Source organism: Podarcis liolepis (assembly GCF_965112155.1).
Source record: "Podarcis liolepis genome assembly, chromosome: 2".
In the NCBI taxonomy this organism is placed as follows: Eukaryota; Metazoa; Chordata; class Lepidosauria; order Squamata; family Lacertidae; genus Podarcis; species Podarcis liolepis.
In genome coordinates, this window is record NC_139555.1 from 23,562,509 (window position 1) to 23,578,033 (window position 15,525).

Sequence of the window (15,525 nt, forward strand, 5' to 3'; positions counted from 1 at the left end):
TTTTCAAACTGTGGGCTTATCTGTCTCCCCCACATGCTATTTCTTCACTCCTTCCTGATCTTCTGAACAGCTTTCTGGTGTCATGAACTCCGTATGTCATCCAAATGGTTAGAATTCATTTTTGTCTCTGTGCGTGTGTAAAAGAGAGAGAGAGAGAAAGGTGTCGGTTGCAAGTGACTTTCAGCCTGATGCAATATTTAGTAGCTCCAAAGAACATAGGAAACCTTTACAATGAAAATCCCAAGCTATTGTTTTCCTTGACCCGAGTAGCAAACCAAACTGCTGGGCATGTTTGTTTTTGAGAGGCATATTGCTGAGATATTAACATATTTACAGATTCAACAAACTGAGTAGATTGAAAATAATATTTTCTAACACGTGTCTTACATTTCAAAAACGATAATGATATTTGGATATATTTAGCCACCATACTGGCTATTGTGAGCGTAGAATCCAAAGGGATCTCTTGCAGCGTCTTGTTTTCATGTTCTTACTTCCAGTGATGATTTTGGTGGTGTGTGTGGGGGAATTATGGAGTTTCAGAACACCCAGAGACCATCTTACCTGGCAGTTATCAGAAGTGAGAGTATTGATTGTACTAAGACTAGGTAGATCCATGTTGATTCATCCCCACTCATTCATGACGTCCACTTGGTGACCTTGGAAAAGTCCTTCTTTCTCAACCTAACGTACCTACAGAGGATAAAATAGGGTGGGGTGGGAGGGGACCATTTTCACCACCCTGACCTCCTTGGAGGAAAGGTGGAATATACATTTGACAAACAAAGAATATTGTGCATCCTACTAAGCCACAGTTGTCTTCTTTTTTTTAAGTATAATTTTATATGTTGAAGAGCTGAACTCTGATGTATGGGACTGAATCATGGTGAAATGGATCAAATTTAGGGTTGTTGTCTTTTAAATTGCTTCTATTAAAGATTTTTTTGGGGTTACAAAAGTACATACAGCATCTCTGCTTTCAATTCGTAGAGTCCTTTCTACAGTTCAGTTATTTTTGATGTGAGACACTAGAGCAGGGCTTTCCAAGGTGGGGAGAGAAGGGGGGTAGTAAACTTTCATTCTTTTACACAGTGTATGATCAAGGCTTTTGTGTCAGTGTCACGTGGGTAAGTTCTATTTCTATTCATTTATCAGGGGGTTTTTTTGGTTGTGAGAGAGATTTGGGGGCCCAGGGCCCGATTGGTTTCTGTCAGTTCACCGCAGTGAGTTTTGTTTGCATGTGTGTGAGGGAGGGGGTTGCTAGGACAAGTTATGCTTTTGGTGGGTTCTTGTTGTTGTCTTGTGTATGTCATAAAGGGAAGCCACACCGGGGTGAAGGCATCCTCTTTTGTTTGTCCCCATGCTAGTGGATCAAGCTGTTGTTGTTGTTGTTGTTTAGTCTTTTAGTCGTGTCCGACTCTTCGTGACTGCATGGACCAGAGCATGCCAGGCACTCCTGTCTTCTACTGCCTCCCGCAGTTTGGTCAAACTCATGCTGGTAGCTTCGAGAACACTGGCCAACCATCTCGTCCTCTGTCGTCCCCTTCTCCTTGTGCCCTCCATCTTTCCCAACATCAGGGTCTTTTCCAGGGAGTCTTCTCTTCTCTTGAGGTGGCCAAAGTATTGGACCCTCAGCTTCAGGATCTGTAGTGGATCAAGCTAGGTTTGAATTAACTCTTAAACTCTTGAGTGGGGAACCTGTGGCCTTCCAGATGTTTCTCAACTCCAATAGCCTCAGCTAACATTGTCGAGTATAATGGAAGCTGCAATCCAACAACATCTGGAGGGCCACCTCTGTCTTAAATAAAGGCTGGTAAATAAAAGTACTAGTACTGAGGTACAAGAACGCCCTGGTACCCGATTAAAATGTTCCCTGCTTCTATCATAGGTATAAAATTTATTTAAGAGTTTTCTGCTTAATCCTTGAACATTCCTAAAAATACTCAATACGTATGTGTTTTAAGTGGAAGAAGTAGAATAGCTTCAAGGAGATAATGTCAAAAACATTTACACACATTAGAAGGCCCAAAATCACACTCTGGATTTTGAAACAAAGTGAATTCCAAAATGATTTCAACCTGTATATCAATGGAGCCCTATATAGCTCCTGTTTCTTCAGTCTGGGCTGGAGTGACTTGACCTTTCAGTTTATATACGAGCGCTTGACTTGAAATGAAGATAACAGCTAGAACTGGCATATTGCGTTGCCATACCAGGAAATGCTAGTGTATGTCCTTCCACATAATTAAGTTGCCAGATGAACGCTGGTGCCCTTTTCTTAACATGAAGAGAGGGAGAGATGTAGGGGAGTATAGCGCCACATACCAGAGAGAAAGAAGTAGCATAAGTACGTTACCTTCCTTCATTCTCATGGCTTGAACCCCATTTTTTTTAAAAAACTAAGTTAGAAGTGTATTTTACACTAGGGTTCCAATCTGTCTAGGACAGGGGTCAGCAAACCTTTTCAGTGGAGGCTGGTCCACTGTCCCTCAGACCTTGTGCGGGGCTGGACTATTTTGAAAAATAAAAATAAAAAATGAACAAATTCCTATGCCCCACAAATAACCCAGAGATGCATTTTAAATAAAAGTACACATTCTACTCATGTAAAAACACCAGGCAAGCCCCACAAATAACCCAGAGATGCATTTTAAATAAAAGGACACAATCTACTCATGTAAAAGCACGCTGATTCCCGGACCGTCCGCAGGCCGGATTTAGAAGGCGATTGGGCCGGATCTGTCCCTCGGGCCTTAGTTTGCCTACCCATGGTCTAGGAGCTCTGTGCATGCTCCTATCAGGAAGCTCACGCTTCCCCACCAAATATCTGATCAGTGGGATTTTAGCTTTGGGGGAGGGGGCAGGACTCCATTGCGCATGAGTTTAGAGGGACGCGGGTGGCGCTGTGGGTTAAACCACAGAGCCTAGGACTTGCCAATCAGAAGGTCGGCGGTTCGAATCCCCGCGACGGGGTGAGCTCCTGTTGCTCGGTCCCTGCTCCTGCCAACCTAGCAGTTCAAAAGCATGTCAAAGTGCAAGTAGATAAATAGGTACCGCTCCAGCGGGAAGGTAAACGGCATTTCCGTGCGCTGCTCTGGTTTGCCAGAAGCGGCTTAGTCATGCTGGCCACATGACCCAGAAGCTGTACGCTGGCTCCCTCGGCCTATAGAGCGAGATAAGCACCGCAACCCCAGAGTCGGTCATGACTGGACCTAATGGTCAGGGGTCCCTTTACCTTTAAGACAGAATAATTAATTTCACATTTCAATTCCATAATCTGAGATGGAAAACTTGGAATCCTGGAAGTAAAATTGGTGGATATTTCATTATTACATACAGAGACAAATTTAACACCAGCAACTGACACATTTAGTAAGGAAGGAAATACTGGACATGTAAGATCAAAAAGTATACCAGCTCCAATATGTGTATTTGTTCACGATCCTGTGTTATTCAATGAGAACAGTCATCCCGTCTGCAACAGCCTGAGTGTTTTCGGAATCTTTGTCATTATTTTATTTTTTACCATAATTAATTCTTACAAATATGTTGCAAACAGACTGGAAGTCTGGATTTTGTTTACTTCTTTTTGATTACAACTCAGGATAACTTCAGAGTGGAAACAAAAACTGGCATGTACATAGAATTTTGTACACTTACGTTTTTCAGAGCAGCCAATCAGCTTACTGTATTCTGTACATTTGACTGCAGTTCTCTGAACAATCTAGCCATAATATACACATGGTACAACATACAGATATGAACTTTTCTTTTCTGTATACTTTATTTACAGGCAGAGCTGAATGCCAACATGACCCAATCAATCCCCTGAGGTGCCAGTTATAATACAAGCACTTCCATTGCAGTGGGTTTCCCAAAGAAAGGAAGATAGCAAAATAAACTAAAGGTGATTCATGGAATGAAGCCTTTGGGCTTGGTTTTTGCAGGGCATAAATTATCATATCCCCTATTCACTCAGTTCTAAGACCACGTATTATGAGCCAAATTATATTTGGATCCTTTATTACTTCAGAGCCTATATTTTCAGTCTGATATCAGAAGAATAGATTGTGTTTACACGTGCAGAGCACCAGGCACCTTATTTCAACGTGTTGAACCGCAATGTCAGAGGGTTTGTTGTGAAGTTATCAAATTGGATTGAGGACTACCCTCACCGGAATGGAAAGGGATAATTGGTGAGGGCTAATTGTCTGGTTCCTAATGAAAACCCCAACCTCACTTCATAATGAAATACTGCCAAGAGGAAGTACTTTTAGTTAATTCTAAAATTCTACCTTCCAGCTTGAAGACAATGGCACCAATCCGCAGTTTTCTTACGGTCGTTCACTAGGAATGGACATTTACATCTTATTCTGGTAATGTTTTACAATGAACATATTCTAATCCGCAAACCTTTGTTGCTTATCACAGGTTGCCTTTACGAAAACCCTACAAGTATCTTTCTGGTCTCAAGCTTCTGCTGGGTACGATCCTGTATCTTTTCCACACTCTCTCGCGACTCCAAGAGATCTGGGCATATGGACCAGCTGCAGGATCAAAATCTCCACTGTAGTTTTCTGGATATGCATATGTGCATTGCTGCGGGAACCCGTTTATACTCTAGGTAAGAATTAATATTATTCACTAATTGTATAAATGGAGAGGGATTGTCCTGTAAGAGTGGGCTTTTTATTTATTTTTTAAAAAGTACATACTGAGGACACAACAGCCTCCACCAGGTTTTCATTCCTAAAAGGCGAAGGAGTTACTTTCGATTCAACATGGAGAGGACGACATCTGGTCATAATCCGGACATTTCAGTAGAGCAGGGTAACTACTGTTCATCTGGAGAGATGCATCGCTGGAGATGTCGGAAGGGCTGCGTCCACGAACCCAGGCATCTGGGTGGAGGAACTGGCCAGAGTAGTCGGAGCAGTTGCTAAGCCGTGGGCGGTAGAAGCCAGGATGAGGCCTGTACATCTCCTCTGCGGTGTATCTCTTCATGAACAGGTAGACAGACATGACACCTGCGCTCTGGAAAGGAGAGCAAAAACAAAAGCATTGCTCGAGTTGTCGGAAGGACTGGGGTTGCTGTTCTAATGTTCTGATAGGATGTGACATGCTGATGAGCCAGGCAGGCAAACCAACCATGAAATATCTCCACTCTGGACCTTGTGGGTTGCTGCTGCCTTTGCCTTTGAGGGAGGTCTATAGCTCCGTGGTACAGAAACTGCTCTGCAGGTAAAAAGGTAAAGGTAAAGGGACCCCTGACCATTAGGTCCAGTCGTGACTGACTCTGGGGTTGCAGTGCTCATCTCGCTTTATTGGCCAAGGGAGCCGGCGTACAGCTTCCGAGTCATGAGGCCAGCATGACTAAGCTGCTTCTGGCGAACCAGAGCAGTGCACGGAAACGCCGTTTACCTTCCTGCCGGAGTGGTACCTAGTTATCTACTTGCACTTTGACGTGCTTTCGAACTGCTAGGTTGTCAGGAGCAGGGACCGAGCAACGGGAGCTCACCCCATCGTGGGGATTTGAACCGCTGACCTTCTGATTGGCAAGTCCTAGGCTCTGTGGTTTAAACCACAGCACCACCCGTGTCCCTTTGCTTTGCAGGTAGAAGGGTCTATATTTTTTGCTTTGCAGGTAGAAGGGTCTATATTCAATCTCTGGCCACTCCCGGTAAGCCTGGGAATGACCCCTGTTAGGAACCCCGGAGAGCATAGACAAGACTGGGCTAGATGGTCCAATAGTCTGACTCAATGTATTATTATTATTAAGATAGCTCAGTTGGTTAGGGTATGGTGCTGATAACACCAAGGTCGCAAGTTCAATCCCCATATGGGACGATGCACATTCTTGCATTGCAGGGGGTTGGACTAGAATGATCCCAGCTCCACAAGTCTATGGTTCTTTGATTCCCCTCCTTTTTCCCTAATGGGACTCAAGGCAGCAGTGATATAAGGTAGCTTCCTTATATCATATGATGTGCCTCTGGGGGTAGGAGTGTGTTTTGGTTGTGAGGCTGCTGGGGAATTTGACATGCAGAATTTTTGCATGCATTAATACTTCAGAAATATCGCTCCCAGCTGGAGTTGTTATAACTGAACATCTTGTCCCAACATATTATTTCAGTAGTGCAGGTGGATTTTCTATGGCTGGTAAGTCAAATGGTCTTCATCTTCTCTGTGGGAATGTGCAATACTCCCCTTTGACTATACGTTATGGCCAGTAAGTGGTACCTTGGGCTACAGATGCTTCAGGTTACAGACTCCGCTAACCCAGAAATAGTGCTTCAGGTTAAGAACTTTGCTTCAGGATGAGAACAGCAGCAGCAGGAGGCCCCACTAGCTAAAGTGGTGCTTCAGGTTAAGAACAGTTTCAGGTTAAGAACGGACCTCTGGAACAAATTAAGCTCTTAACCCGAGGTACCACTGTACTCATTTGCCAACAGTGAAAGGACATCACAGCACACTCTGTGGGGAACATAGTCTGAGTGGCTCCACTACCAGAGCACTCAAGCCGCTGTTATGAAGCAAAACTGCTCCAAAGAGGAGCTGGAAGAAACCACTGGGACAACAGTGCCAATGGGAGCTGCTGCACTGGGATCAGGAGTCTTTGAGTTGGTGAAAGGAAAGCACACGTTTCGCTTCCTGTTATCCTGGTGTTACTTAAGCCATTGTGCAGAATTATATGCAACACAGGACTTCACAGGAACAGGATTTCTGCTGCTGTGTTCTTTGCATAATGCTAATGATTCTTAGCATAAATAAGGAGGCCTAGCTCACACGATTTCTCTGTGGTTCTGCTTCTGACTTGAAGATGGCAAGTCAACAGTCCAGAAATGTACTGTGAGACCACATCACCCGCCTGTCAATTGCCCCAGGCAGTGGAGGAATGTATGGAGTTTGAGCTAAAAGGGAAATAAAATGGGATGCTCTAAAGAGACATGGGGATGCAGGTGGTGCTGTGGGTTAAACCACAGAGCCTAGGACTTGCCAATCAGAAGGTCGGCGGTTCAAATCCCCACAACAGTGTGAGCTCCCATTGCTCGGTCCCTGCTCCTGCCAACCTAGCAGTTCGAAAGCATGTCAAAGTGCAAGGAGATAAATTGGTATCGCTCTGGCGGGAAGGAAAACTGTGTTTCCGTGCAATCCGCTGCTCTGGTTCGCCAGAAGCGGCTTAGTCATGCTGGCCACATAACCCGGAAGCTGTACGCCGGCTCCCTCGGCCAATAAAGCGAGATGAGCACCGCAACCCCAGAGTCAGTCACGACTGGACCTAATGGTCAGGGGTCCCTTTACCTTTACTAAAGGGACATGGTTAATTGATTATGGGGATGCTGATGCCTGCCTGAGCAAATGAACCCTCCTTAGAGGAGGACATGCACATTTCTATACATCGAATGTCCCTTCCCACACCCTGCAGTGCTGTTCCACTTCTTCCCAGTGAAAGGGACACCTATTCCAGCGTTTTGCAACCAACTACTTTGTGATTTAAATGTAATTTAAAGAAGCAATGAATTTATAACTGGAAGAAAAGCAATCTATGAAAAACCAAGCCTGTTCGTATTGTGACCTGACAAACCCATTCTTTCATGTGTCCCGTAACAGATAGGTACTTCCGATTTCCAAATGCATGAAGGTACAGCAAGGTCAAAGGGCTGTTTGCAGCAGGGATGCTTGCAGTTCCACAGCCCCCTCAAGTTTACAGGTAAGGCATTCTTGGTTTTTTGGGGGGTGGGTTAGAATCCAAGCAAGTGACAGTGTCGGCAAGAGGGGAACATCACAACAAGCTCCCTCACTTGCCAAGCCACACTGAGCCTTCAGGGCTGTGGCTGCGGTGGTGCCTCCTTCTGCTCATGGTTGGTGAAGGGATGCCCGCCTCTGGCCACAGGTCCAGGCTCAAAGCCTCCCCATTTCCAAAGGAGGGGGCAGCTGCCAAAGCCTCATGCCTGTCCTTGGTGGGCAGTGGCAGCACTCTCCTCGCCCTTCCTCTCAGCTGGCCCAGAGGCGAGCATCCCTTCACCAACCACGAGCAAAAGGAGGCACCTTGCCACAGGTCCAGACCACCATGGCCCGATTGGCAGCCACCCTCCAGACTCCTTTCTGAGAGCCAGTGTGGTGTAGTGGTTAAGGGCGGTGGACTCGTAATCTGGGGAACCGGGTTCGCGTCTCCGCTCCTCCACATGCAGCTGCTGGGTGACCTTGGGCCAGTCACACTTCTCTGAAGTCTCTCAGCCCCACTCACCTCACAAGGTGTTTGTTGTGGGGGAGGAAGGGAAAGGAGAATGTTAGCCGCTTTGAGACTCCTTCGGGTAGTGATAAAGTGGGATATCAAATCCAAACTTTTCTTCTGAGGTTTGCACGGAGGGGTGGGTGAGTTACCTTGCTCGCCCCCCACTCACCCAATTGCACGGAGCCTGTTAGGCTCAATGCATTTGACTGCCTTTGCTTGTGGGGGCCTCTTTCCTCCTGGAGTGGTCATTTAGCCTGGGAGGAAAGACACAGCCCATCCTCCTGGGCAAAGTCTGCAAGGTGGAGCTGGGCCTGGCAGCATTACTGCCTTGGCAGGGTGGGAGTCTAATGAGGCCCACACCCTGCCAACAGCAGGAGGTGAGCTGGGGGCTCCTTTAAACTTCTCCTTTGAGGGGGCACACAGCCACCTCCCCCCCCCGGGAACAGCTTGGGTGCAAGCAGGAGCCGGACTCTCTCAGCTGGGGAGCCCCTGACAGCTCCCTAAAACTTTTGGCAAACTCCTCAGCCAATCAGAGGGAGGAACATGCTCTGTTGTGCCTCACTGATGCAGCTTGTAGACTGGGATGACTGCTTCACTCAGCGGTATGTTGCTGATGAAACCGCCACTGCTCCTGAGTCAGTTTCATCAGTGATATACCACTGAGTGAAGTCATCATTGTGGTCTGCCCCTCATAACAGCCCTGGGTGATATATTGGTATACAGTGGTACCTCTGGTTGCGAACGGGATCGTTTCCAGAGGCCCGTTCACAACATGAGCAGAACGCAACCCACCGCTTCTGCGCGTGACGTCATTTTGAGCATCTGCGCAAGCTGCAAAACCTGGAAGTAACCCTTTACGGTACTTCCGGGTCGCCGCGGGACGCAACCTGAAGCAAATGTAACATGAGGTATGACAGTATAGCCAAGGCCTACCGCCCATGGATGTCTGGGGGTGGAACCAGCAACATGGCCCCACTTCACCTCCGAAGGGGCTGGTGAATGAGGGTTATACAGTGGTGCCTCGCAAGACGAAATTAATTCGTTCCGCAAGTCTCTTCGTCTTGCGAGTTTTTCGTCTTGCGATGCACGGTTTCCCATAGGAATGCATTGAAAATCAATTAATGCGTTCCTAGGGAAATCGCCTTCAGTCTGTCCCCGGACCTCTTCTGAAGGCTGGGGGGGGGGACAAGGGCTTTTCTTCCCACCCCCAGCATATTAAAAAACCCCGGGACAGCGGAGGACTTCTCCGCTGTCCGGGGCGATTTAAAAGCCCTCCGGGACAGGCAGGCAGGGGGGAGCAAAGACTTTCGCCCCCCCGCCCGCCTTCAGAAGGTGTTCCCTCCCCCCCGCCAGGCTTCGGAGCACCGTTCCGAAGCCAGGCGGCGGTGGGAGGTGTTCCCTCCCCCCCGCCCGGCTTCGGAGCACCGTTCCGAAGCTGGGGGGCGGCGGGAGGTGTTCCCTCCCCCCCGCCCGGCTTCGGAACGGTGCTCCGAAGCCGGGCGGGGGCGGGAGGGAACACCTCCCGCCGCCCCCGGCTTCGGAACGGTGGGGAGAAGCGATCTCCCCGCAGCCCCTTGCTTCAAAAGAGAAGACCCGCTGTCCCTGGGGCAAGCTTCGTTTTGCGAAGCAAGCCCATAGGGAAATTCGTCTTGCGAGGCAACTCGAAAACCAAAAAACCTTTCGTTTTGCGAGTTTTTCGTCTTGCGAGGCGTTCGTCTTGCGGGGTACCACTGTACATCATTTACTAAATTCTACTGCAAGTCAGATCAGCGGCAAAGCCTGTCTCCATGTTAGAGTGACAACAGTCCTGAGCAGTATGGCTCTTGTACCTTCCTTATACTTCCCTGGTTCCAAGCCATGCACCCCTTGATCCCAGCCTCACTGGGGACAGCAGTGGAAGAAGGATGCAAGAACCGCGTGCTGCCTGGCCGGCTGACGCAGCACTTGGGAGGTGCTCCCATGCCAGCACGGCTTGGCCCAGCGCTTCTCTCTGTGAGCATTGGTTCCTCAGACACCAGGAGAGGAGTGCTGGGCCAGACCATGCTGGGGGTGCCTGCTTCACACCAGGGCCCCTCTGACTACACCCCTTGCTAGAGAATGATAAAAATACCGAGCATCAACTATTGACACATCAAGATAAACTCTTTAGCACAGGGCTTTCTAATGATCTCGCAGCCAACCTTTACCTCTGTCAGGAGAAAAGAGATGGCAGAAAAAGCAAACGACCATCCATATCTATAAGTGAAGTAAGTCTCGGAGTCCTTGGTTCTGTTGAGCATCTCATCGTTGATGCTGGAAATGTACAGAACGAGCCCCACAACCAGAGATAAACCTGGGGTGGAGAAACATTTATGATTAGAAAACACACACACACAGGGTAAGACTCCAAAGCACCCATTCAGTTTCCTCAATGGCAAGGATGGGGATCAGGGAACCTGCAGCCCATTGGCATTGCTGCCTGGGGGAGTCCAATAATACTGGGAGGGCCACAATAGGATATTTACAAATGCAGTCAAACCACCAATGCATGTTTGGTAGATAGGAGCTCAGAGTTCTTCCTGTAGAACGAACTCTGAGATACTCCCACTGTGCCTGTCAGGGGGAGGCCATAGTCATACATATACCGTATTTTTCGCCCTATAGGATGCACTTTTTCCCCTCCAAAAATGAAGGGGAAATCTGGGTGCGTCCTATGGGGCGAATGCAGGTTTTCGCTGAAGCCTGGAGAGCGAGAGGGGTCGGTGCGCACCGACCCCTCTCGCTCTCCAGGCTTCAGGAAGCTCTGCGCAACACTCGGGAGACCGGCTCCGAGGGTTGCGCAGAGCTGCCTGCAGTCCCCGGCTCAGCACAGCTCTGTGCAGCCATCCAGAGCGGGGCTCTAAGTCCCGCCCCGCTCCAGATGGCGGCGCGGAGCTGCCTGCCGTCTGGGGATCAGCGCAGCTCTGCGCGGCCACCGGGAGCCGGGGCGAAGCCCTGCCCCGCTCCCAATGGCCGCGCAGAGCTGCCTGCAGTCCCGGGACGGCAGGCAGCTCCGCGCCGCCATCGGGAGCGGGGCGGGACTTAGCGCCCCACTCCGGATGGCGGCGCAGAGCTGCCTGCCGTCCCGGGATCAGCGCACTTCTCCCCATCGCCAGCCCCACAAGCTCGGGGGACAGCGGGGAGGCAGAGCGTGACTTCCCACTGTTCCCCGACCTGGTTCTTCCAGCCCCGCACCTGGGGGGGAAATAATTTTTTCCCCTTTATCCCCCCCCCCAGAAAACTAGGTGCGTCCTATGGGCCAGAGCGTCCTATGGGGCGCAAAATACGGTAATCTCACCTGCACAGAGCACTTCCTCTTTGCTCGATGTCTCATCATCATTCCAGCAACGTGAGAACATATGCTAAGTCTGAGCCATCCATTTTAAACTGGACTAAAGCATGTATTTGTAACCAGATTACCATTTTAAACCTGCCTTAACAAAGCTGCTACATCTGTCACTCTTCAACAAGTATTCTGAGTGAGTAAATGTTATTTTTTTACCTTCTACAAGATTGTCTGTGTGGTTATTGTTTTAAGGGTGAGAAACCAGGAGGATCCAGTATGTATGCCTTAAAGCACCCTGTATTAGTTAAATTAAAAGGCTAAAACTAGCCTTTTTAGGATGCACTCTGCTGTACTCGCAAAAGTGAGGCAGGAAGATTAATATCAAATAAACATATCCCCTCTGTTTCCCTACACTCCATCGCTGGTCTAAGATGAAACATGCAACCTGAGGTAACAATCTTGGCCATTACCCTGAGGCTGCATCCGCAGTCACTCACTGAGAAATGAGCGCCCTATGCTGAATTAAACAACATATTTATGTTCTCAGACATGGTTCTTCTGAACTACAAGCTCTTGATACGAGAGAAAGCTTTTAAGATCTGCCTTCACAGCTGCTGGTTTAACACTCGCTTAATGCTATGAATAAACCATCAGCTTCTCCTCTCAAATGGAAACACGATGGCTGGTTATTTCTAAATTCCAGCTCTCCCCTGTTAACTCCAGCCACCATAAAATGAAAGAATTGTGCCAGATTTTTAAAAAACCGTGTCTGGAGCTGCAGCAGAATGTTCAAACACCACAGAAGATTTTGCATGCGTGCGTATGTACATGCACACATCTCATTTTATCAGGTTCAGTTAGCAAGGGCTAGACTCCAATTGTCCTTCAAAATCTAAGCCTGAGCACTTTTCGGAAACATGGTAAAACCAGCCTGATTGAGCTGGGTTTGCAGGTTCCGTGAAAGGATGGTGAAATCGTATTGATTCCCAGGGCACAGCTCTATATGTTTACTCAGAAGTAAGCCCCACTGTGTTCAATATAATGCAGCCTTGATAGCCCATTTTGTCTTTATAAGCTGCCATGAACCTTCAAGGTGGAAGGGGCCTCCTAACGCACATAAAGAAGTAAACAAACAAAGGGCCTGTCAACAATGTTGGGAAATAGGACTATGAGACAGACTGTAGTGAAATCATCGCCTTTCAGAAGCATCTTCTGCAGTGTGTCCATTCAAGCAATCATGATACTGTCTGGAATATCTGGCACGACTGCCACAGGGCCATGGGAAAAAGTAGATCTCCATGGAATGGCTGCAAAGCTTTGGGAAAAGAGCTCACACAGAGGCACGCTTCAATAAAGAGCTTTTCCTCAGGGAGCATCGCAACAAGGGCAAAGTTAATGCATTGACACCCACCCTTTTACATTTTTTGTGACAGTCATCTATTTAGCCAAAGTGCTGCATCTCATCAATTTTAGCCAATTTACTTAGTTGGGGTGAAGGGAGCTGATTTATTTACTGCGTTTTATGTCCTCCCTTTCATCTAGGGAGCTCAAGGCAGTTCTCCTCACTCTCATTTAATCCTTGTAACAACACTGTGAGTCAGGTTTGGCTGAGAAATAGTGACTGACTCAACGCCACCCAGTAACCTTCTTGGTTGTGTGGGGATCTGAACCAGGATTTCCTCAGGCCTAGTCTGACACACTAGCCATGACACTTATTGTGCTTTTGTGTTATAACCGCCCCGAGAACTGCAGATATAGGGTGGTATACAAATTATTATTATTATTATTATTATTATTATTATTATTATTATTATTATTATTATTATTTCTGTTTGATTGTTCGATACTTGGAATGAGCCCTACTGAGGCAAATGCAGAACTGTGGCATGATATTATGCTGGGGCTGAGCAGGCTGACAGAATACAACATCAAAATCTGTCACACACTGACTTTCTTAATTGCCCCCCCCCCGATTCCATCGTCCTTCTTAGATGTGAACACAAAAGACTGGATTTCAGATGCAGACTTAAGGAGCTGGCAAATAAGAATGTCAGATTCTTAAAACTCACCGGACAGAATGAAGAAGATCCCAGATACGAAGGCCAGGATGGTTCTGTGAGGTCGAATATGCCCTATGTTGCTGAGAATGAACCCGATAAACATGAAGAATAGGCTGACCAAAGGAAATGGGGTGGCAGAACGAATCATCTCTGTAAAATATAATGGGCAGAAATAACATGAGAAAGGGTAATATGCGCAATGCTTCCCTATAAAAATTAGGAAAATAACACCATGTGTATAAGAACATTTTCGGCACTTGTGACTCATAATTTGCTTTGTTTTTATTTTTATTTTAAATTTGCATGCTCCTCACATATGAATAGAAATAAGTGCCATATCGGCAACACCACATATTTAAATTGTACCATTTTGACAGCCATGGCTCTCCCCACCCCCCAAGAATGCTGGGAATTGTAGTTTAAGAGTGCTGAGAGTTGCCATGAGACAATTATTCCCCCTCACAAAGCTACAATTCCCAGAATCCCCTGGGAAGAAGGCCTGACTTTTATACCACACTGAAAACTGAAACTCTGTGAGATATGGCCACACATTCCTGTCAATGGGAAAACCCCTACTTTCTGTGGAGTTTACACCCTTTCTTTTCTTAGCTGTTGTTAGTCTGAAAGCATCTTATTGTTCGATATCCTAGTGTCCTGCTAAATAACAAACAACACAGGGCCAGGCGTGTCCACTCAGAAGCAAGTCCCATCAAGTTCTACAGCCACATACCTGGGAGAAAGCCACTTTGAATGTACTTCTGGTAGACTTACATAGGATTGCACTGTTATACTGTATTTTTATGACATTGCTGGATGAATGTTCACTCACTTGTAGCAAAATATCACCCCCTGTGGCTTTAGCTCATGCCTAATTGTCAAAAACAAATCAATGCATGGTGACAGCAGTTGCACTCTGGGGTGTAGTGGATGCTACTCAGAGTAGGCACACTAAAATTTAAAGACACGACTAACTTAGGACTATTCATTTCACTGGCTCTACTTTGAGTAAAACTTAGTTGGATACCACCCTTTGATTTTTACAACATCTCTCTGCAAAGAGCTGTAAAATAGATGGTGGTAGAATGTAATATTAATTGCTGCAAATTATTTACTTGTCTCTTGTGAGCACAAAATACAAAACCATCTGTTCCAGAAATAGAGATATGGATTGCTATAGCAACAGAAGATGCTTAAAAAAAAGACGTAGGGTGAATGGCCTATGTGAATTCCTCCTAAAAAAATAATTTCAGATACTTTGGCCAAGGCAAAGATCTCAGAAGAATCATTGGAGAGGGTGGCTGCTGCTGTTGCTTGCTTACTTCGTGGAATGGGGAAAATCTAAGAGCATTTAAAAATATTGTTTCTCATCTGTCAACACTAAAACATTTACAATGCAGATGTTATCCCCCCCACCAGTAAACAAAATATCCTTTTTGATTTTGAGATTTGCAGTGCTCTATTCTTCCACCTCGTCCAACAAAGTCCCAGAGAACTTACAGTGCAGGATATTTTCTCCTCTTAGCTAATAGGATTCCTTTTTTTTTGCAGGGGGTAGACTTGGATCACTACCATGGTATGGGAGCAAATGGTTTGACTCCAAATCACTCACCCCCCCCCCCGGTGGGATATTTCCAAACATGGAATGCCCATGTTACAAACAGTCTGACCTTGGAAACTTGTGTGGTGTAGGGGATAAGGAGTCAGACTAGGACCTGGGAGACTAAAGTTCAAATCCCCATTTGGCCACGAGGGGTGACCTTGGGCTACTCACTGCCTCTCAGCCTAACCTACCACAGAGAGTTGTTGTGAGGTCCAGCTCCGATGGCCTTCTGGCAGTTCCCTCACTGTGAGAAGCGGGTTTACAGGGAACCAGGCAGAGGACCTTCTCGGTAGTGGCGCCTGCCCTGTGGAACGCCCTCCCATCA

General features: G+C 47.1%; 1 protein-coding gene and 1 long non-coding RNA gene across 3 annotated transcripts in view; one reads left to right on the forward strand and one right to left on the reverse strand.

The window, feature by feature from the left end:
- Positions 1-3,490: 3,490 nt before the first annotated feature.
- Positions 3,491-15,525, reverse strand: part of CACNG5 (calcium voltage-gated channel auxiliary subunit gamma 5) — a 60,563-nt gene continuing 48,528 nt past the window's right edge. For both annotated transcript variants that reach the window (XM_083490502.1, XM_083490503.1), the window contains 3 exons: positions 13,610-13,750; positions 10,423-10,568; positions 3,491-5,034 (listed from right to left, as the gene is read on the reverse strand). In XM_083490502.1, coding sequence (XP_083346628.1) covers positions 4,777-5,034; positions 10,423-10,568; positions 13,610-13,750 — 545 coding nt within the window. In that variant the 3' untranslated portion in view covers positions 3,491-4,776. The remainder of the gene's footprint in view (positions 5,035-10,422; positions 10,569-13,609; positions 13,751-15,525) is intronic.
- Positions 4,489-13,620, forward strand: LOC310700666. Its single transcript, XR_014522679.1, has 3 exons — positions 4,489-4,624; positions 7,612-7,711; positions 13,532-13,620. It is a non-coding gene; the product is annotated as an uncharacterized lncRNA (long non-coding RNA).